At 41.2% G+C, this 23,184-nt stretch overlaps 1 protein-coding gene and 1 long non-coding RNA gene across 9 annotated transcripts in view; one reads left to right on the top strand and one right to left on the bottom strand.

Annotated features, from left to right (window-relative positions):
* The first annotated feature begins 287 nt into the window (after positions 1-287).
* Positions 288-17,266, top strand: LOC144268909 (uncharacterized). Of its 2 annotated transcripts, none has more exons than XR_013346864.1 (4): positions 288-601; positions 9,032-9,422; positions 10,979-11,106; positions 17,030-17,266. It is a non-coding gene; the product is annotated as an uncharacterized LOC144268909 (long non-coding RNA). The 2 variants fall into 2 exon arrangements; XR_013346865.1 differs by lacking the exon at positions 288-601 and adding an exon at positions 640-770.
* Positions 7,102-23,184, bottom strand: part of RABGAP1L (RAB GTPase activating protein 1 like) — a 560,046-nt gene continuing 543,963 nt past the window's right edge. For 6 of the 7 annotated variants that reach the window (XM_077824229.1, XM_077824228.1, XM_077824230.1 and 3 more), the window contains 6 exons: positions 21,329-21,439; positions 18,382-18,486; positions 16,986-17,069; positions 16,389-16,460; positions 14,207-14,404; positions 11,174-12,813 (listed from right to left, as the gene is read on the bottom strand). In XM_077824229.1, the coding sequence (XP_077680355.1) occupies positions 12,658-12,813; positions 14,207-14,404; positions 16,389-16,460; positions 16,986-17,069; positions 18,382-18,486; positions 21,329-21,439 (726 nt within the window). In that variant the 3' untranslated portion in view covers positions 11,174-12,657. Of the gene's footprint in view, positions 12,814-14,206; positions 14,405-16,388; positions 16,461-16,985; positions 17,070-18,381; positions 18,487-21,328; positions 21,440-23,184 lie in introns of all 7 variants that reach the window. The other variant, XM_077824235.1, reaches the window with a different exon arrangement.

Here is a 23,184-nt window from a genome sequence, read left to right as displayed (position 1 = left end):
CCCCAGCCGCCACGCCCCATAGTAACGATCCCAAGCTTCCGCCTGAGAGCAGGAGCCCGGACCACGCCCCTTAGCGACTAGAGCCGCATAAACCACGCCCCTTCGCGCTCCCAGCAGGAAGAGGCATAGAGTTCGCGGGAGTTCGGGCGTCCTAGAAGGTCCTACTGCAGAGCTGGCGTAGACGCTCGGCGGCCATTTTATCGCCGTGCGCCCTGCGAGCGGGAACGGAGTGGGCGGGGCTATCAAAGGCGCGACGTTTCCAGGGAGACAGCCTAGCTGAGGCGCCGCCCGGGCCGCGTTAAGGGGTGTTCGCCGCGGGGAGGCGGGCGCCTCTGGTCAGGGGGCTCCGGCTCTACAGTTGCCGCCCGGGGGGCTGTGTCCCAGTTCCGCCCCCATCCCCCTTCAGCTGGTGGCTGTCACACCAGCCGTGGCGAGTCTCTCCTCTGCCCGGAGCACTGGGGGTCGCTCTTGGTTGGCCAATGGCCGCCCAAAGGAAAGGGGTGAGGAGCCCCGCTCTCGCCGCGGGGGACGGGGGAGCCGGCGCTGTGCGGCAGAGGGGCCGCGCTGTGCGAGGAGAGCCGCGGAGAACGGTGTTGTTCAGGTACCGGCCCGGCCGGCAGCGTCCTTAGACCCGGTTAGGATCCCGCGTCGCCGCGCTCGCTGCCCCCTTCCTTTGGGGTTCTTGCTCCGCCCTCAACAGCTGCCAGCTGGTGCCCCTGCTCAGTGGGCGCTGGTGACTGCAGCTGTCATGGACCAGTAGCCCGAGGAAGGTACATGAGCATCTTTAGCCCTAGACAGTTTTTTGAAGTGCTTATATACCAGTTGGTTTCAGAGTAGCAGCCCTGTTAGTCTGTATCCGCAAAAAGAAAAGGAGTACTTGTGGCGCCTTAGACACTAACAAATTTATTTGAGCATAAGCTTTCTTGAGCTACAGATCACTTCATCCGCTGCATTCAGTGGAAAATACAGTGGGGAGATTTATATACACAGAGAACATGAAACAATGGGTGTTACCATACACACTGTAAGGAGAGTGATCAGGTAAGGTGAGCTGTTACCAGCAGGAGGTGGGGGGGAACCTTTTGTAGTGATAATCAAGGTGGGCCATTTCCAGCAGTTGATAAGAACGTCTGAGGAAAGGGTGGGGGGAATAAACATGGGGAAATAGTTTTACTTTGTGTAATGACCCATTCACTCCCAGTCTTTATTCAAGCCTAAGTTAATTGTATCCAGTTTGCAAATTAATTCCAATTCAGTAGTCTCTCCTTGGAGTCTGTTTCTGAATTTTTTTTGGTTGAAGAATTGCCACTTTTAGGTCTGTAATCGAGTGACCAAAGAGATTGAAGTGTTCTCCGACTGGTTTTTGAATGTTACAATTCTTGACGTCTGATTTGTGTCCATTTATTCTTTTACGTAGAGACTGTCCAGTTTGGCCAATGTACATGGCAGAGGGACATTGCTGGCACATGATGGCATTTATCACATGTGCAGGTGAACGAGCCTCTGATAGTGTGGCTGATGTGATTAGGCCCTATGATGGTGTCCCCTGAATAGATATGTGGACAGAGTTGGCAATGGGCTTTGTTGCAAGGGTAGGTTCCTGGGTTAGTGTTTCTGCTGTGTGGTTGCTGGTGAGTATTTGCTTCAGGTTGAGGGGCTGTGTGTAAGCAAGGACTGGCCTGTCTCCCAAGATCTGTGAGAGGGATGGGTCGTCCTTCAGGATAGGTTGTAGATCCTTGATGATGTGTTGGAGAGGTTTTAGTTGGGGGCTGAAGGTGATGGTTAATGGCATTAGCCAAGCTCTATGATACAACTGCATTTGCTCCAACCCCTCAGACAGAGACAAACACCTGCAAGATCTCTATCAAGCGTTCTTACAACTACAATACCCACCTGCTGAAGTGAAGAAACAGATTGACAGAGCCAGAAGAGTACCCAGAAGTTACCTACTAGAGAACAGGCCCAACAAAGAAAATAACAGAACGCCACAAAACGTTCCCCGTCCCGCCCACCCGCTCTCCTGCTGGTAATAGCTCACCTTACCTGATCACTCTCGTTATAGTGTGTGTGATAACACCCATTGTTTCATGTTCTCTGTGTATATAAATGTCCCCACTGTATTTTCCACTGAATGCAGCTGATGAAGTGAGCTGTAGGTCACGAAAGCTTATGCTCAAATAAATTGGTTAGTCTCTAAGGTGCCACAAGTCCTCCTTTTCTTTTTTATATAGCAATGTTAGAAGCCTAAATAATAAGGTGGGTGAACTTGAGTGCCTGGTATTAAATGATATAATAGGCATCGCAGAAAGTTGGTGGAATGAGGATAAGCAATGGGACACAGGAATACCAGGGTACGAAATATATCGGACGGACAGAACAGGTCAGGCAGGCGGGAGGGTGGTGCTGTATGTGTAAAAAAGCGAAGAGTCAAATGAAGTGAAAATCTTAGCTGAACCAAACTGTGACATAGAATCTCTATGGATAGTAATTCCATGCTCGAATAATAAGAATATACCAGTAGGGCTAAATTACCAACTACCTGGCCAGGATGGTGATACTGACTGCAAAATGCTCAGAAAGATTAGATTTCAGAGTAGCAGCCGTGCTAGTCTGTATCCGCAAAAAAAAAAAGAGGAGTACTTGTGGCACCTTAGAGACTAACAAATTTATTTGAGCATAATGCATCCAATGAAGTGAGCTGTAGCTCACAAAAGCTTATGCTCAAATAAATTTGTTAGTCTCTAAGGTGCCACAAGTACTCTTTTTTTTTTTTTTTTTTTTTTAAGAAAGATTAGAGAGGCTACAAAAATAATGGGGGAATTCAATTATCCCCATATTGATTGGGTACATGTCACCTCAGGATGAGATGCAGAGATACAGTTTCTTGACATCTTAAATGACTGCTTCTTGGAGCAGCTATCCTGGAACCCACAAGAGGAGAGGCAATGCTTTAGTCCTAAATGGAGCACAGGATCTGGTGACTATAGCTGAACCATTTGGTAATAGTGACCATAATATAATTAAATTTAACATCCCTGTGGGGGTGACGACACCACAGCAGTCTGCCATGGTAGCATTTAATTTCAGAAAGGGGAACTACACAAAAATGAGGAAGTTAGGTAAACAGAAATTAAAAGATACATTGCCAAAAGTGAAATAACTGCAAGCTGCATGGAAACTTTTCGGAGACAGCATAACAGAGGCCCAGATGTGCCTACCTTTAAGATGCAAGATAGGCACAGTGTGGTACGCAATAGAAGCACACTATGATACTTGCTTTTTTTATTTTTTGGTCTCTGCTCCTGCCTGATTGGTTACTTCCAGTTTCACATGGTGTCCAGTTGACCAGTCAGTCCGTAACTCTGGCGTTAGTATCTTTGAGGTTCTACTATATTTAGATTTTTCAGAAAGCCTTTGATAAGGTCCTTCACCAAAGGCTCTTAAGCAAAGTAAGAAGTTTAGTGGGATAAGAAGGAAGGTCCTCTCATGGGTCAGTAACTGGTTAAAAGATAGGAAACGGTAGGAATAATGGCCAGTTTTTAGAACAGAGAGAGGTAAATATAGTGGTGTGCATCCCAGAGGTCTGTATTGGGACCAGTACTGTTCAACATATTCATAAATGATCTGGAAAAAGGGATAAACAGTGAGGTGGCAAAATTTGCAGATGAAACAAAACTACTCAAGATAGTTAAGTCCAAAGCAGACTGTGAAAAGTTACAAGGGATCTCATAAAACTGGGTGTCTGGGCAACAAAATGGCAGATGAAATTAAATGTTGCTAAATGCAAAGAAATGCACATTGGAAAACATAATCCCAACTGTACATATAAAATGATGGGGTCCAAATTAGCTGTTACCGTTCAAGAAAGAGATCTTGGAGTCATTGTGGATAGTTTTCTGAAAACATCCACTCAATGTGCAGTGGCAGTCAAAAAAGCAAACAGAATGTTGTGAATCATTAGGGATAGATAAGACAGAAAATATATTCCCTGTATATAAATCCATGGTATGCCCAAATCTTGACTACTATGTGCAGATGTGGTTGCCCCATCTCAAAAAAGATATATTGGAAGTGGAAGAGACGCAGAAAAGGGCAACAAAAATTATTAGGGGTATGGAACAGCTTCCATATAAAGAGAGATTAATAGAACACACTTTTCACCTTGGAAAAGAGACTACAAAGGGGAGATATGATAGAGTTCTATGAAATTATGACTGGTGTGGAGAAAGTAAATAAGGAAGTGTTATTTACTCATAACACAAGAACTAGGGGTCACCCAATGAAATTAATAGGCAGCAGGTTTAAAACAAACAAAAGGAAGTATTTCTTCACACAGTGCACAGTTAACCTGTGGAACTCTTTGCCAGAGGATGTTGTGAAAGTGAAGACAATAATGGGATTCAAAAAAGAACTTGATAAATTCATGGAGGATACATCAGTGGCTATTAGCCAGGATGGGCAGGGATAGTGTCCTTAGTCTCTGTTTGCCAGAAGCTGGGAATGGGTAACAGGGGATGGATCACTTGATGATTACCTGTTCTGTTTATTCCCTCTGAAGCACCAGGTATTGGCTACTGTTGGAAGACAGGATATTGGGCTAGATCAGTGGTTCCCAAACTGGGGTTCACGAAATGTTACAGGAGGTTCTTGGGGAAAAAATTCCCTAATGGCGGACAGAGCTGTCCCTAGGGACTCCGGGCAGCACGTGGCCAGCAGCCCAGAGCCCCTGGACTTCCAAGAGCTAAGCAGATCAAAGCAAGCATATCTATCACACTGAGGAGATTTAAACTTCAAGACTCATAAGAAATGGAAAGGGAGGTGGATATTTTTTGCTGTTTTTAAAATTAAATAGGCAGCTAATATTGTTTTTTAAATTATTATGAAGAACAAGTTTAAGCTTTGTTGCAACGTGTGTTGTTTGCCTGGACTGCTCAAGACCTGAGTGCTTGTGTAGGAAGAACTCTTTGAATTGGCTTCTTAAATACCTTCATGCTGTTTCACATCTGATACTCCTTGATGAAACATAGGAGCCTTGTCTTATAACAGGCTTATTCAAAGTGATACAAGCTATGAAAGTGAGATCTTGGAAGTGTGTTGCCATTTTCATAATGTAATAATACTGTAATGATAATAATAGTGTATAATAAGCATGTCATAAAAACAAATTTTGTATTTCCAAGATCACTGCTTTTATAATTTATACTCAGGTAAAGAAGAAAATCCCTGGACATATTAATTTTTAGGAGGGGGTTCGTGAGACTTGACATTTTAGTGAAAGGGGTTCACAGGTTGTTAAAGTTTGGGAACCACTGGGCTAGATGGACTTGTGCTCTGACCCAGTATGGCCATTCTTCTGTTAGAAAAGGGTATTCCTTGCTTTTTTTTGCAAAAATGTAATCTTAGCCCTGGTCTACACTAGGACTTTAGGTCGAATTTAGCAGCGTTAAATCGATGTAAACCTGCACCCGTCCACACGATGAAGCCCTTTTTTTCGACTTAAAGGGCTCTTAAAATCGATTTCCTTACTCTACCCCTGACAAGTGGATTAGCGCTTAAATCGGCCTTGCCGGGTCAAATTTGGAGTACTGTGGCCACAATTCAACGCTATTGGCCTCCGGGAGCTATCCCAGAGTGCTCCATTGTGACCGCTCTGGACAGCACTCTCAACTCAGATGCACTGGCCAGGTAGACAGGAAAAGAACCGCGAACTTTTGAATCTCATTTCCGGAGACTGCGGGAACTGTGGGATAGCTACCCACAGTGCAACACTCCGGAAGTCGACGCTTGCCTCGGTATTGTGGAAGCACTCCGCCGAGTTAATGCACTTAGAGCATTTTCTGTGGGGACACACACACTCGAATATATAACAACGATTTCTAAAAAACTGACTTCTATAAATTCGACCTAATTTTGTAGTGTAGACATACCCTTACTTTTATTCCGTGTCTTCCCTTCCCTCCTGCCCCCTCGCGCTTCCCAGCTGTCTGGCCCTCTTTTTCTCTGCTCCTCTCCCCCAGCACAAGCTTCTGTCCCTTTTCTAGTCTGCTCCCCTGGCCTTCCTGCACAGCCACCTTCTCCTTCTCTTCTTGGGTATAGTGCTTGCCTGCCCCATTGCCTGCTTCCACTGTGTATTCTGCTAGGGAGATATGCAAGACCCTGTAACCTCACTCCTTGTGTAGCATCAGCCTCTAGGAGTAGTGTATACTGTATATAGACAGACTGGCACCTTTACTTCCAGCAGCTTTCGTAAGCCTGCAGGGTCTGAAGACCCCAGGCATCTCTAGAAACAATTGGAAAAGAGGAGCCATGTGACGTATCAGTTCTCCACAGACTGCCAGCAATTGAGCTGTGGACCACAGATACAGATGTGGTACTGCATTACCCCATCTAGGGGTAGTTAATTATTTTTTGTGAAGGTCCAAATTTCTTGGTCAATGTATAGTCAAGATCCAGACTCCAGAGAAAATAATGATGATCATGCTAAGTAAAAAAAAGATTTTGGGGTCCACTGAAAAGTGTCTGGGTGGTCTGAATTTGACCCACAAGTCTGCCTATTGACTACCCCTGCCCCAGACCCTTGAAATTAGTTGCTTGCTATATAACATCCATTAGCGGACTTTCTAAGTGTGAATTCAGTGATAGGTAAAGATACAATTTAGTCACAGAGGTCATGGATTCTGTGACATTTTAACAAACCTCTGTGACTTCTGTCCCCCCCTGCTTGGGCTGTCAGTTCCTTCCCCCACTTCCCTCCAGGACTTGAGCTTCAGTCCCCTGTGGCGGTCAGTGCCCCTTCCCCCTCTTCCCCAGTTATTTTTAGTAAAAGTCAGGGACAGGCTTCCATGAATTTTTGTTTATTGCCCGTGACCAGTCCCTGACTTTTACTAAAAATAACTGACAAAATCTTAACCTTAGTGATAGGACTTGATACACTAATGCTGCATGCCTGAGAATGACCAAACTGAGTTGCTGTAAGCATATCAAAAGTGCCAGTGTTAATAAGATTTATTATTGTAAATAGAGGTCAAACCATTTCTTGAGCAGACATTGAAGGTATCAGTAACGTAAGCAGTTTATGAAAACAAGCATCTCATTCCCATCTTGTTTGCATTTCTGTTTATTTTACAAGATATCATTCACACAATGAAAACAAGATACTGATCTAAACATGTCTAACAATTAAAAAAGTAAACATTTCTTCTGATGATGTACATTAATTTACACTTTTAATAACAAGTGTTACCTTTACATTTTTATATGATACATGGATTGGTTATACAGCGACTGATTGGCAGTATAGAAATGTTCCCAAATCCTATGTCTAATACAACAAAGCTCCTGTAGCTCCCTAGTCCACTAGCAGTGTATTTCTTTTATAATTAGAGATGGACCCAAATCAAGACTGTGCAGCTGAATAACCCAACAGGTGGGGAACCTTCACGCTGGATCCAAGCTTTGCAGCTGGTCCCTATTTCAAGAGGCTGAATAAATCCCTTGGAACTGAACCCCCTTTAAATTTTGGAAAACTAGGGAGCTGGATAGGGCCCATCTTTGCTTGCACTTGACATCATTGTATTTTCTGCTTAAACTATAAAAAAGATTCTCTCCAGAGTTGGGCTTTCTAAGAGCAGGTGATGGTTCTAAGTGAAATGGCTCCCAATACAATTCTTGAAAACATCATCCACATTCATTTCCTCTGGGGGTTTGTTGAAAGGAGGGAATCAGGAAAAGATGCCAATAACATTTTCTCTTGTTTATATGAATTGGTAGTAGGCTCAATGTATTATGTAAAATACAAAAATAAGAGAAACTGAAAGGAAATTAGTACAGCCCAGGATTCTGGTGGTTATCAAATCACATGAATGAAATTTGTGACACTAGACTCTTCTGATGTATTTTATCTCCTAATTCAGTTTCCTATATATTATTCTATATATAATATATAGTTTCCAAAGATGCATATATGCTCCTTTACAGGTTAAATAAAAACAAGTCTCACTGAATAAGAAAATAAGGGAAGGAAGTAAAGTTCTTATTTCTGAGCCATATTTTTTCCAGGTAAAAATAGGCATGAAATACATTCAATAGTAAACCACTGGGAGTCTGGAAGAAATTAATGACAGCTCTGTATTCCTGAAGGGCAAACCTGTACAAAGGGAGTAATGGTCATGAAATGTTGTTTTGCAGGCCTCTGAACTAGGAAAGGTAGGGTTGTAATTAGTGCTTGTGTGTAGTGCCCTTATATGCTCCAGTTTTTAGTTCTCATTATGAATCTCTTTAAAACTGGATGCTTTCTATGTCTCATAGCCTAGTTTTAGAGGGTGCATTAGGGGGTGTTCAGAAGTCAACTTGCGACATTTTCTACACTGAATAGTCCAGAATGAAAGGGATGTAGTGTATGAGCATTTAGCACTATTTGGATAGAAATGCTTTTTTTGTGGGACACCTCTCCATGGGATGGTTAGTATAATAACCAGACTATATTTTAAGAGGAAAATGTATGGTGCTGCTTTACATCTGTGGGCATATGTAGCGCCATATGTCCAGTAAAGACAGCTATTGAACAACTGACTACTTTACAAGGCATCATCCACTGATGGCTGCTGTGGGTTCAAGAGAACTATCATTGAGCTCTTAGTTAAAATCACTGCCTAGATGTTCAAATGTAAAACATGTACTAAAGGCTTCTCTAGGAGATGAAAAATAACAAAGTTCACATGTTCAGTACAGGGATGTCAGAATTCAGCCATGCACACTTCCTACTGAGAGGTTGTGGCATCAGGAAAGCAAGATTTTTTCATACTTAATTTGTAAATCATGATACTGTAGCAGCCAGTATGGGCAGTTTTTCTACTCTGCTAAAGAACACTACCACCAAGGCTAGTCAGCATATCACAAACTCAACTCCACTGGTGAAATCCTGGCCCCACTGAAGTCAATGGAAGTTTTGTCATTGTCTCACTGGGGCCAGGATTTCACCCCTGGTGTTTGCAACAAAACCTAATGCTGTAATGTATTTGTCTCTTCTCAGACTACAGGAGTCTGCTATGACGAATATACTCTGGTATTGAGGGATGAGTTTCTGCTCTGCCTGACTCTCCTTTCTTGTTCTAGTGAACTGAGATACCTCGCACCTGCTTTTTGCTTCAAACTAGCTTTTTAATGAAATGAGAATAAAACAAAATACGCCAGCATAAAACAGGAAATTCAATGGCTAAACAAAGTCCTGCCATACAACTTATAATACAAAAAGATTTTTTCTGTTTATCTAAAGATAACTTAGCTATAGCAAATGGGAAGATGTACAATCTAATGAGCAGGGCAGAGGCTGGGATGTGTGTGTCAGCTGGCTATATGATTCAGTGCTTTCCTTCTACTGAGGACTGAAGCATAAGAACCTTGAGCAGTTTATCTGAATGAAGGTAAGTCATTAACTTTTCAATTTTTTTTAAGTAATATGAAGTATGCACTACTAGTTTACATAAATTCAACTTTGATCCACAAAGATATGATTAGTGAATCAATGTACCATATAATTAATCCAACTTTTTATTTATCCTGTTAAGTGTTTCACCCAAACTTGTGCATAAAGTGGAAAAATATACTTGTTCTTTCTGCATTGTGCACCTCAGTGAGGCCCTAGTATCCACAAGATTAATAACTGCACAAAAATATATATTTTACAGAGACTTGTTTCTGTGTGAAATTAAGGCCATATTTCATAATCACTTGTTCTGAATAGAAGTAAAAATCCCCAATAACGCTTGCTCCTTACATATGGACAGATGCAAATTAACTTTAGTATAACTGTTGGAACTGGGTATGCATTTTGATATTGATTTAAAAAAATAATTACTTCCACACTTTGAGTTATGTTTACTGTTTCAGTGCTGTTTGAACAGATACACATTCGCTTCAGTGAGACTTTCAATTCAGGAAGTCTCCCATTGAAAAAAATCTGTACAAACATCAGCCTTTACCACATACAGTATGTCAGCCAACCCTGAAGGTGCACATTTCCATCATATACCTAATTCTGTCTTTCACCACTGAGAGGGCCAACTAAAACCAATTTTTTTATCCTTATGACAATCGTAGGTTATTTGTATATACAGCCAGGAAGTGGGATTTTACCTCCTATCTTGTAACCCTAAAGTCTTGTTAGCTTTCCATGTTATTGAATATCACTGTCATTACAGTCAGGAAAGTGCTATTTTATTTGTTCTTTCACTGATTCCAACAAGATTTACAGTTTTTAAAGTCTAAAGGTTATTCATTCTTCTAATTAGAGGTGATAGACACTCAACCTGGGATTGGAGGGTTGGGGGCTGTTAGAAAAATCAAGCCTCTTGGATCATAATCAGGAGTGAAGATTCTGTCATCAGCACTGGACTGATAATTTTATTGCTATCACGTGAAGGTAAAATAGAATCCAATTTCCTCTCCGATAACTGTAACAGCTCAGCATGGCTAACAAGTAGCAAACATTTTTATGACTGGAGACATGCCAGAAAGTGCCATTTTTAACTCACTTTTCTGTTTATACTGCATTGAAGACCTTGTTTGGAAAACAATATAAATCAACCTCTAGGCATGACTGAAATTAAAGGATTGGAATTTAAATGAGAAATTTGGTTGGCTGTGAGCACAGTACTCCTAGTATTACAATATGGTAATTATCCTAATGTATATAATTGTCACCTCCAGTTTATTACATAATTTAGTTCAAGTTTGTTAATTCACTTTCCAGTGACATCTCAATGCTGAAATTAATACTTAACTGAATAAAACACCAGCGTTCCTGTCCAGTGGAATTACTAATAGCAATAAGCTGATTATGGAAAGCATGCCAAAATATAGTTTCATTTGAAGAACCCTCTTATTTTTGGTTCCACCCTGTAACAACATCTAGACAAAACACTGTTCTTCCATGTAAGTTTATAAACCATTCTAAAGAGAGGAACTTAACTCTTTTCAGCTCTGTTCTTAGAAAAAAGAACCTACATCACCAAATTGCAGGACTTTTGCTGCCAACGGATAGTGACTACATTTTGATTTCTACTTCAAACAGCTGACTGCTCTTCAAAATGTCTCATTTGGCATAGGGTAAATATTAAAACTTGTACTATATGTAAAAATCTTCTGAAAATATACTTGAAAATGAAGCAGGATGTGAGTATCATTAAACTTTATTGTACAGAGCTGATGCAATATTGCATTACTTAAAGTTTAAAATCAAAACAGGGCTAATGTCCCTGGAACATTTTATAACATGGGGAAACAATGCACAACTAACCTCTTGTTCAGTAACAATATTTATCTGCGAGACCTTCTTATAGACATGTTAAATATAATTAAAAAATATTTCCATCAGTTTAAGCAATAGTTTAATTTTTCATGAAATAAGTATTTCTATAAACATTTATGATAAAAAAAGACAACTGCTTTTGCACTTCAACTTAGAGATATAAAACAAGACAATCGTGTTTTCAGACAGACTCAAGAATAATCATCAGAAAAGTTTACCTCATGAGTAAAGTCTATTATCTTGCATTTTTAATATTTTGTCCTTTTAAAAAAAAATACAGGAACTTAGGGTTCCCTAATAAAGTGTCAAAAGTAAATAAACTGTTCTATGGTGTTTGTTTCTCCTGTGCAAAGAGAGTATTTTGATTTGATGCTTCCAGTTTTGTGCCAAGTGCAAGCCTTAAACCTTGGCCCAGTGTTTCATGTGAAAATGTTTCCACCAACTTTACCCTGGGAAAAAAAAAAAGCTTTTATTGCACAGGGGTAGTAGAATGTCAAAACTAAGCAAGGTTTCAAATCTACTTATTGGCCAAAAAAACCCCAAACAAACCTCACCCAAGGAATATATCCTTCCCTTTGTTCTGATGGAGGGAATCATTTCTCCAGTTCAGAAAATAAAACATAGAATAAGAAGGGAACTAGAAGATTTCACTTTAAATTCCAGTTCAGGTGTGACACACAAGAGTTAAACAGTACTGCCACTCAGCGCCTGGAAGACCTGCGCTCCTTGAATTTGTGCAGGAAGCTAATTGCCAGAATCAAACACACACAATATTCGCAAGGAACATTATAAACACATGTGCTATGCCAGAGAGAGCACAAGACTATCTTGGTTGTGACTTAAGACTTATAATGAATGGGAAATGCTTCACTGCAGGATGCAATCACCATTGTAAACTTGAGATGATCCCATGGCATGAGTATGGAGCAGTATAGAGCCTGGCATTATACTGTGCTTTCTTTGACAAGATTTATGCTGCCCTCCTTCTTTCCCAAAAAGAAAACAGCTGTAGTTATAATTAGTTCACATACTAAACACTTAGTTCTGAATTATTTGATCCATCTTAACATCTAAGCATATAAAATAAAGTGTAAAAGGATGAAAGTTTTGGAACGTGGCTTTCAGGAAGGCAGGTGGGAAATAAGTATTCAACATAAAATTGGATTTTTTTAAATAACTTCCCTTTGGAAAGGGTCACACCAGAATGAGTAAAGACACTGAAGGATTTCACTTCAGTGCCTGCACTCCTGCCTTTTGTCCTTTTTCCAAGAGGAGAGACCCCTGGGAAAATCCTCCAGGGCTTCAGTTGCTTTATTCTTTGTGCTCTTGTGCCTGGAGTCTGGCTGGAACTATGTACTGCTCTCTTTGGGTGGCTGGGATGGTGGAGGCAGCTGGGGTGGCTGTGTGCTCGTGGCAGTTTTGATAGAGTTCAGGGTTTTGCTAAACCAAGAGTTTTTAGCAGCTTGGATTTCATTCATAAGGGTTCCTCTCTGGTGCTCCAGTTCCTAAGGAAGTAGAATAGTCAGAGTTGATCAGAAAATCATTGATTAGAGAGGCATCTTCAAAGTCACTCCCTTTAACTGAGTTCTTTCCTTCTACAGTCAGGGGATGGGGAGGGGAGGAGAGGGGAGAGGCATAGAACTACAGAAGATACTACTACAAATTAGAACTCTTTTTCTTTGAAGACCAGAGGGGAAGAGTGAAAAAACATCCCATTTTTCTGGGAATTCACAAAATCAGCTATGTCCAATTAGATTGGCATAAAGTAAACCCTCAGAGGTGATGTGTGGGTGTAGCAATGGTACAGACGAGCATATAGACACACTGTAGGCAAACAAGATTTAATCTATAGGAGGGTAAAAGACAAATGGTATGGTGCCTTGATGGCTTGGGAGCTGTGTGTAGAGATGTCTAGAAGTAGAATAGTATGAAAGGAAGGGCATATCTTGAGCTGCCACTGAACCAATAGAGGAATGGTAGTGTCTGAGGAGTGGAGGGGCTGCCTTGCTTGCAATGAAACTCCTTGCCATGGGTACTGACTGATGCCGCAAGGGATGATACTGTGCATGATGGATGTTTTGACTTGTGGTGAGAGCGACTCCACAAGCTTAGCAGAAGAGGAGAGGGTACTTCAAGAACAAAAGGGTTGACAACAGACAATCATATGCCAGACAGGACTGGGGTAAGTTAGGGCCACAAATGAGAGCTATTTTTTGGACATAGCACTATGTTATTAAAAGGCTGGATTGTGTTTTATAGTCATTGCCATGGATTGGGAATAATGTACAGTTACATTTACCCCCAGCAGATCTACAGGAGGCATTGAGTTTCATACCCTTTCCAGAGCTCCCTACCATGTAACTTAATGTGGCCATTGTGCCACCCTTTAAGAGGGTGCAGTATGCATTCTTCTGCAGTGGTCTTAGCCCCCTTTGGCTTGGCTAGCCTTGTAGGGAGTGCAAGAATGACTCTATTCAGCTTTGGTGCAGGAATGAAAGGAACAGGAGACTCCTTTCAATTTGGCTATGTCTACAGGGCTTACTTTACAGCGGCACAGCTGTGCCTCTACAGTTATACCTCTGTAAGATCTCCTGTATAGCCACTCTTTGCCTGCAAGACAGAGCTCTCCTGCTGGCAAAATAAAACCACCACCAACGAGCAGCGGTAGCTCTGTTGGCTGGAGAGTGTCTTCCCTGACCGACAAAAGTTTTACCAGTGGAAGTACCAGTGTAGACATAGCCCTTAGTGTCACTGCATAAAAGCAGCATTCTAGCATCATCTACACTACAGAGCAGAACCAAAGTCAAGGAGACAGTCACGTTGCAACTAAATTCCCCATAGAGTAGATAAGGCTTAATACAATCAGTCTTTTCTGCAGTAAGATACCTGTACATATACCTGAATTTTGCACTTTGCTTCCACAAGCTGCAGTTTGGTCTGTGCCAGTTCCAGCTCCATCTCCCTCAGCTGCTTCTTGAGGGCATCCTTCTCATCATCTCTTTCTGTTCCCCGGGTCTCTCTGCTTATAGCAGGCATCTTCAATGCTCCTTCCTTACTGAAAATCTCACTGCAGTGTTTGCAAGCCATCAGTTTACCCTGGAACAGCCAGAGAATCCATTTTTAGCTATGTTACAGATGTCCTGTTTCCTGGAAGAGCCGCTCTTTTATGTTAGATTACCATCAAAAAGCAAATGAAGCCACTAAGTGTGTGAGATTGTCACATGTGGTGTTACCTCAAATGATTTTAGAAGTTCATGAACAACAGATAGGGGCACGTGCACCAGGATAAGAATTCCTAATACTTTCACCATTTTTTCAACACATCTAGACTTCAGAAGTCACATTTATCCTCTTGTTGTCAAGACTTGTGATATTTTTGCAGTACTGCATTAATGTTAGCATATTTGTTGACAAAGTAGATTGCAGGGTTTTTTCTCTGGCTCAAACTTGCTGCTTTAAAAAAAGAATACCTTTGATCAAATATTAAGGTTAATATGGCTTTTGGCAAAAAAAAATATTACAGCCATGTGATATTGCTTAGAAACCCGCTCCCACCCAGGTTTTCCCTACTCGTCACAAGCGATCACTCTATGCTGGATGCAATGGCCACTACTTTGCTATTAATACTGGCATGTAATAGTGATATTATCTTACAGAATGCTCCTAGTGTCAAGAACACTTGACAACAGCAAGTTCCGTACTGGGTTGGCTTGAAGAGGTGCTTACAAATTGACTAACAATTTGTTCCAGGAACTTTTCAGGTATCGAAGTTAAGCTGGCTGGTCTATAATTCCCTGAGTCCTTTTTGTTCCCCTAGCTTAAGATCCGTATTATGTTTGCCTTTCTCCATTCTTCTGGGGCCTCACCTGTCCTCCATAAGTTCTTGAAGATGGTTGCTTCAGCTATTTCCTTAACTACTCTAGAATGAATTTCATCAAGCCCTGAATACATCTAATTTATCTAAATATTCTTTAAACTTTTCTTTCCCTATTTTGGCTTGCATTCCTTCCCTCTTGTTGTTAATATTGGGTTGAATATCTGGTCACCATTAACAATAGCAAGTGTCTGCTAATGTAATCCTGCTGACATGGCACTCAGACCACTTAGTAAGAGTAAACAAGTAAAAAAATTTACTGAAATGCTTCAAGAAATTAGATGCATGTCAGTCTTTATTCTTCTAAAATTACAGTTTCACAACAGTAAGTAGAGTGGCTGGTATTGACATTTCTGAAATGTCTTTTTTGGTATGAGAGGGAAGATATGTATGTTGCTATACTGCCAACTACTTGTAAAGCATGTGTAAAACCCTTGGTTTAATGTATCATAAATAGTAGGCAGTAAAATATTTAACCCTAGTACAAGGCAGACATTTGCCACTGGATAGCAACAGTTATATACTTCAGAAAGTTTGAGAACTACAGAAACAGAGGGAGGGATTCCATGTACGTTGCTGTGGCAGCATACAGGTGCTGTGAAGTCCCTTATTGGGGAAAATTCCGCTAGTGGGGAGACTATGTAGGACAACCAGAGACAGCTCTATGCAGATCTCACAAGGCCTTGGTGTTCAGGACAGAAGGGGGATGGTTATGGAAAGTCTAGGGCAGACCAGGCCAGCCCACCATAATTAAGAGCAGCTCCCTGGTCTGCCCAGAATCCGTAAGTCCAAAGCAGCCTTTGCTCTCTCTGTCTTGGGCTGTGCCTGTGTGCACTTGCAAAATGGAGATGCACCTCAAAAGCTTCCCCAAAGGGCTCCCTTTCTCAGCTTATTAGAACGTATAAAGACTTATCCTTCCATGCTTCCTGCAAAATACATACATTTCTGCGGGGGAAAATACAAGCATTCTGTGCACTCCAGTTTGGAAACTCCAGCATACCCGATATCCACAATGGCATGGTGAAGGGACATATACTCTACAATTGTTTCCATCCTGTGAAACATCTGAGAGGGTAGTTTAGACCATCTTCCTGGCTCTCAAGGCTGCTACTATATGGCTGCAGTTTAGATTCCTTTCAGTATTTTACTGCCAGCATCTATGAATATTTGAGTTAGACACTTCACATACAGAGGCCTCATTCTCACCTTCACAACCTCCAGTTCCTCCTTACTTGCTGTCTGTTGTTTCTCCAGCCTGGTACTCAGCTGGGAACAAATCTGGAAGAGAGAAAACAATCCCTTTTATAAAGTTTATTAAAAAAAATTTTTTTTTTGTGGTACATTTCAGCAGTATTTTATTATAGCTTCACCGAAATCATACACCGTCATTTCCTCAGAATGAATCCATTAGTGGTAGCAAGGCTGATGAAAAAGGTCTAAATGGTAGTATTCAAGATGCAACCTTAACACTGAGATTGATTTGACTAATTTCATGGGGAGCTGGCCTACATCCTTAGCCAGGAGCAGGGCAAAAGAGGCAGTTGCACTGTAGTGGGTTGGGAATGGCTTGATAAGGAGGTATTCTTCTCTACAGAAAATGGCAGATTCCACTTGGACAACTCCAGAAAGAATATAACTGTCTACAATTCGTGCTCTCAGAAAACCTGAAATGAGACATGCCCTGGTCAAAAGTACAAATACGAAAATGCTGAACAGTCAGCTTGCCTGAGATGGGGAGTAGAAAGACGTTAAAAATGGTTTACAAATAATTATATGAAACAGGAATTTCTCTATAAATGTTACTTGTTTATATTCCGCAATAATGGCTGTGGTTTTCTTTATTTCAGATTCCGCCTTCTCTAGTTGTTTCCTGAAGATTTCCTTCAGCTGGAAAGTTCAAGGAGAGAAATCATATTAGTAGGTGTGCTTTGAGGAATTTTCCAACATGTGAGTGATGACTTCACTCTTGAACATACTCTCCATTTGTAACAACTATAGCTCTTCATTACCAACTCCCACTACTTGATAAAGCCTGGTATTAAAAAAAAGACTTGTTATAGCCTCTGTTTTAGTCAATGATTGTATTCTCAGCAATATGAACAGCCATTTAAGAACAGGGACATTTACTGCATATCTTTGGTTGGGAAATTCTGCTCTAGAGTATGGGGAACATCTTTGATTATGACTGAATATAAACGAGCCCACTAGACAGCCAATTGTTGTTTAGTGTTTGAGTTCTCCAGATCCATACTCAAATATAACTTTCTCCTGAGTGAAAAGGAAGGCAGAACATGCCAGGATCATCACAATGACCTCTCCAGCCCAAATGGCTCAGAATCGCAGTACTGACCACCTATATGCCAGTGCATTAAAATACCATTAAATCCCATCCTGCCATTCAGCACCATAAAGAACACAGAGACCTTTCAACAGAAGTGAAGGTCTCTCTTGCTAGAGGTAGTAAAGCTCTAGCGACAGATGGAGAGAGGATGGGACTCTCCAATTTAGAGAAACAGAACTATGAAATATTTTTTTTTGTGGGAGACTGATAACCTTTTGTTAATGCAATGATGCCAAATAAGTCTCATTGCTTCAGCTTCTGTTTACAGACAGTTATCAAAGAAATCCTCAAGCATGATGAGAGGGGTTTTTGCTATTAAAACACACTTATATGTAGGTCATTGTCCAGGACTTAAAATAGCTAAACGTTTAAAAAAAAAAAAAATCTGTAAACCAGTATCAGGTGAGACCCAGTAGGAAAAAACATCATTTCCATTCTGTTCTTGGGCTTACAGCCTGGAAGCACTTAACAACTCATAGCTTTAACTTGTTGATTCAGCATGGCAAATTCTATGTAACAGCCATGCCTCCAGCTACGTTTGTAGGTTCTGAAGAGGGTCTGATTAGGCCTCCTTGGGTGTGGGTGTTTTACATAGTGGCAGTAAAAAGGATGTTGGGAAACCGGATTAAATGTTGGAAAATGGGACCCTCAGAGCTCCAGTAGGAACACAAAAGATGCTCAGAAATAGAGAACTTTAATTTTTTCTCTTTATGTGCATTTTTTATTTTCACTCTGACTTAGAGAATGAATATTTTGAGGGGCACTAACAAACATTTGATACCATTGTTTAATACTGACCCTCAAATTCTTGTGGTGTGTGTGTGTTTGGTTAGGTGGGAACACTCAAACAAGTCTTACCTGGGCAGTTTCTTCTTCTTGCTTCCGCTTTTCTTCCTCAGTCTCCACTAGTTTCTGTTTAGTCAGGAGAAGCTCCTTGTTCAGAACATCTGCTTTGTCTTCAGCCTGACAATCAGAAGGGATGAGCTAAAAAAAAACTTGATGCAACTCTGCCTCCTATGTTCTCCCACGCTCACTTTTTGCAGCAGAAACACGTTTTTTTCTCGTAACTGCTTGCTTGGTTATTGCATTATGTTTCAGCTGCTGTGCAAATGCCACACGACTATTTGATACTCTAACAGAAAATGTGCTGGGCCATATTAAGAGCAATTAAGGATCCTGGATCACGTGTGAGACTCCTGGCTTATGTTAGGGTATGTGTGACTCTGATGTAAATAAAAGGAAGACTACGAATTAGAAGGGAGGCAGCATGGTATAGTGGGTTGGGTTCTCAACCAAGCTCCCATGTGACCTGGGCAAGCGGCTTGATCTTTCTGTGCTTTGGTTACCACAGCTGTAAAATGGGGATTACATCACAGGAGAGTTGAGAGTTTGTGTAGCACTTTACACTTTCAAGTATTGTTTGTATTACAATACTTAGAGTGCAGGCCAATATAAGACGCAGAAGAGCATTATCTACCATTGTAAAAACACTGCAAAAATATTTTCTGGAGAAGCCAGATAATGCATGTTGGTCAGGATGTGTGAATTTGATCCCTCATTTGAAGAGCTAGGCATGATGATGAGATATTCAAGAGTACCAGAAATGTCTTGATCTGGTGGGGGTACCTTGCTAGCTTAGCTGATTACAGTGAAAAAGAGGTTTTGCCAGTGTTAGGTACAGTCAGTGGCTAGGTAACTTCCCCATTTCATAGATTAATATTGCATCGCAGCACTCACTCTGTTTGATAAGCAAGTTGATGGAACAGGCAGTGGTTGTAGCCAGAAATAACTCACTGGCTGCAAAATCATGGGAAAAAGCACTGCAAAATGATTGATTACCTAATGCAGAAATTGTTTGTGTGACCTGCACCATGTTTTCCCACCATCACTGGCACTATAGCTTGCTTCTTTGCCATGCTGCCACTGGTTATTAATAGTAGTTAAATGCAGAGGATGGGTGAAATCCTGGCTCCACTGAAGTCAATGGGAGTTTTGCCAGTGACTTCAGTAGGGCCAGGATGTCACTCAAGGTGCTATGAGACAAGAAGAATGTCCCTACCGTTAGAAGCTTACATCTACAAGAATAACCAAGATGCAGTGGGGACACCTACAGGTTTCCTCCCCTCCCCCCAAACACAGTGAGAGGAGTTAGTGTTCGGGGAGGAGGGCAAAAGAGATGAAGCAAGTCTTTAGCAAGGATATGAATAAGAGGAAGGTGGGAGGATCGGTAGGTCATTCCACACAAAGTGGCAGTATGACAGAGGGCACAAACAAGAGAATAGTGAAAGGAAGGGGATAGTGATGCTAGCATCTGATGGCGCAAAGGAGGTAAGGGGATAGTAAAGGGGTCCTGCCAACTTTAAAAAGAAAAAACAAACCAACCTGTTTTAGACCCTAGACCAGCAACATAATACATGGTTCAACATAACCATTAAAAACACTTGAAAGAACTATCTGAATATCAGTTCCTTTTTCTGTTTGCTCAGTCCCAGGTTCCCATCTGCCTAGCACCATCATAAGTGTCATTAACTCTTGTGGGGAAGGAAGACAACAGTTGCACATAGAGAGACAAAGCTATTGCCACAGCAGGGGTGAACTACAGGTAAAAAAGCCACTTCAATCTCCTACATAGAAGACAGCTAAAATATGAGAGCAGGAATGGGCAGAAAATAAGCAGCTGTGGAGCTAGCAAGGGTTACAATTTGGCATGTATTTCAACTGCTGCTGGGGTGGATACATCTCCTAGCATCCCACAAGGTTTTATCATCTACTCCTAGCCTCCAGAGACATTGCCCGTATCCTTTGCCTCTTGTGCATCTCCCCCATCAGTATGGCTCAGGCTCTTAGTCATAACTGAGCCCAAAACAGCAGACACTGACTTTTAAGAGGTAGAGTAACTGCAGGGTTGTAGCATGGACTGTATTTCTTTATGTAAGTTGGGAATTGTATACAGTCAAAGCACAGTCCAATTCAGATACCCTTACTCATACCACGGAGCACCTTACCCCACAACAGCGCCTACTGGCTTCAGTTTGAGTAAGATGCTACTCACTGAAGTAAGAGTGCAGAATCTGTCCTGTTTATTATTTAACACACTATTGATTACTAACAGTTCACCTCTAAAGAATGTAGCAGAATACATTCTGAAGCGCACTGCATTATTGCAAAGAGATAAGACAACACCCCAGTTGTGTATAACCTTCCCAAAGTCAACCTAATCATGTGAACAGCTCCCCCAGCACTTGTCCTCTGTGCCACAGGTTAGATTTTGTAGGAAGCATTTTACTGATGGAAATACTACACATCTCAACTTTTGGTGCTAGCTCCACATAGCTTTCTTGGGAGTGCTGTCTGCTACCTTGGTAACTGGAGCTCGGATTAGATGGTTTTGGAAGAGTAGAGGAATGTGTGAGGTGAGAGACATACTGGATGACATTGTAGCAATTTAAAATTCTGGAGAGCATGGCATAAATTTTTCAAGTTAGTAGCCATATTCTGATATTTGCATTAGAGATTAAGGTCTACATTTTCCAAAACAGACTGCAGTAGCACAGGTAATTTGGTGTCCACTGGTGCCAATATTTGTGCCTGCAACTGCATCCATTAGACACTTAGCTTCTTGACTGCAGTTACAGATCAGGTAGCTAGGCATCTCAATGGGAGCAGATAAAGAAAGACACTAATAATAATGCCTTCAGTTTTGCACTCATTCAATTGTGAATGCAAAATACTGCCATTGCCCTCCCCACCACCTAACATTAGGAGTTCAGGCTCAGGCCTGGCTACAAATCAGTGCCTGTGTTACCTGGTCCAAGTCATTTCGGAGGGCTATTTTGCTTGTTACAAGTTCATGGGCAAGGTCATCATTCTCCTGTTCCAGCCGCATGCTCGCTTCCTGGAGCCTGCGGTTCTCCCTCTGCAGAAAGAGAGGAACAAATAGGAGAATAAGTTAATTCTTATCAATTTTAAAATGAAGGAACAAAGAGACAAGTGAATATTTTGTGGGTGGGTATGAGAGTGAGAAAAAGTGTAAAAACCAAGAAAGCATGAGTGCACAGTTAAGGCAGGATTGCTGCTGTGGGAAACAACATTGAATTAAGCCAGCAGATCCAGTACCCCATCTGACAGAGCCTGTTTAGAAAAACTGAAACAGTGCTATGGAAATGTATCTTGAAGGGCAGTGATCCCAATTCCGTCCCTGTGGTGCTCTTTACAAACATATTTATTTATGTTCAGGCCCAAATGACACACTGATTGTAGGCTTCTCTGAGTGCAAAAGCACCCTTTTTACCAGAAAAATATTCTGCTTCTACATGGTGATCGTTAAGGGAAATTGGTTAGATGATAAAATCCCACACAAAACACAGTGGTAATGAACAAGAGCCATTTTCAAGAGATGCTCTTAATAGTCTATTCAGGTTCAAAATAGAATCTGTCCTGTTCCATTTTACTAAATATTGATTTCAAATCTTCCATAGGAATATTATGTTCTGAAAATGATGTAGAATCAACTGTCCTTCCTCTGCTGGATCTCAAAACAGGACAGCCTAGTAATGAACCTTTCTCTAGCTCTGTTGACTTGCTTTTCTCCAAAATCTGTGCCAGTGGATTCTAGTGTGTATTCAAATGACATCTGCCAAGAAAGAGTGCAAATGGGGAGAAGGCCTTTCTTTTTGAAATGTATTCAGACTCCAGAACAGTGATGCAGATCAACTCAGAAATGAAAAAATATTCAATGTATAGACTGATTCTCCCCTGCCTTGCACCTTGTGTAGTCACCTATCGCTGTGCAAAGTGGTTGTAAAATACTACCAGACCAGTGTAAGTAAATTAGGGGAGAAGGGACAGAGGAATAACGAATGCATTTTTTATCATTGGAATGATGTTTCTTGTCCAAGGGCTATAAGGCAGAAACATTTGTTAAAGATGTCTCAGGGTGAGCAGACAGGCTGCCAAACATATTCTGAGAGTCCCCATCAAGCAGTTGGCTTGAGAAGAATGGGCTAAATATGGGGATCTTAAATGAATTTGCAAAGAGCAGCAGATTTGCTTGCTTTAGCCCTTGCTTAATGGCTTCTAGTCTTTCATACCAAAGAAGGGATGGGGGGGGGGGGGGGGAAATCTATGAGCTATGTAAAATAAAGACAAAATTTCAAGTTTTTATGAAGAACTTCCTTATGACTGAAGAATGGAATTCTCCACATGATAACATTTGACAAAGATCATCTTTTCACTTGAGGACAGATGTCAGTTTTTTCCTTTGAACAAAAATAAAATGAAATATATTACAGCCTCTAAGATAGCAAGATACTGCCTCTGTAATAAACTTTCATGAGTTACTCAACCAAAACATTGCTTCAAAACAAAGAATTCTTGAACCCACTGCATAAACGTGCTACTCAGCTTTCTTAATTTTCCTCCTACTTCACAACTATGTTCCTAACAATCCTAATGGAAGATATGGGTAAGGCATTTCCTCTCTTTAAATCTCAACGGAGTAGGGTTGCTAACCCTCCAGGATTGCCCTGGAGTCTCCAGGAATTACAGATTAATCTTTAATTAGAGATTATGTCATGATGAAACCTACAGAAAAACCTCCAGCCAAAATTGGCAACCCTACAACAGAGATACAGTCCTGTTTTTGCTCCAACATCCTCCTGC

The sequence above is a fragment of the Eretmochelys imbricata genome, chromosome 8 (genome assembly GCF_965152235.1).
Source record: "Eretmochelys imbricata isolate rEreImb1 chromosome 8, rEreImb1.hap1, whole genome shotgun sequence".
NCBI classification, from domain to species: Eukaryota; Metazoa; Chordata; order Testudines; family Cheloniidae; genus Eretmochelys; species Eretmochelys imbricata.
This window is presented reverse-complemented; position numbering and strand designations above follow the sequence as displayed.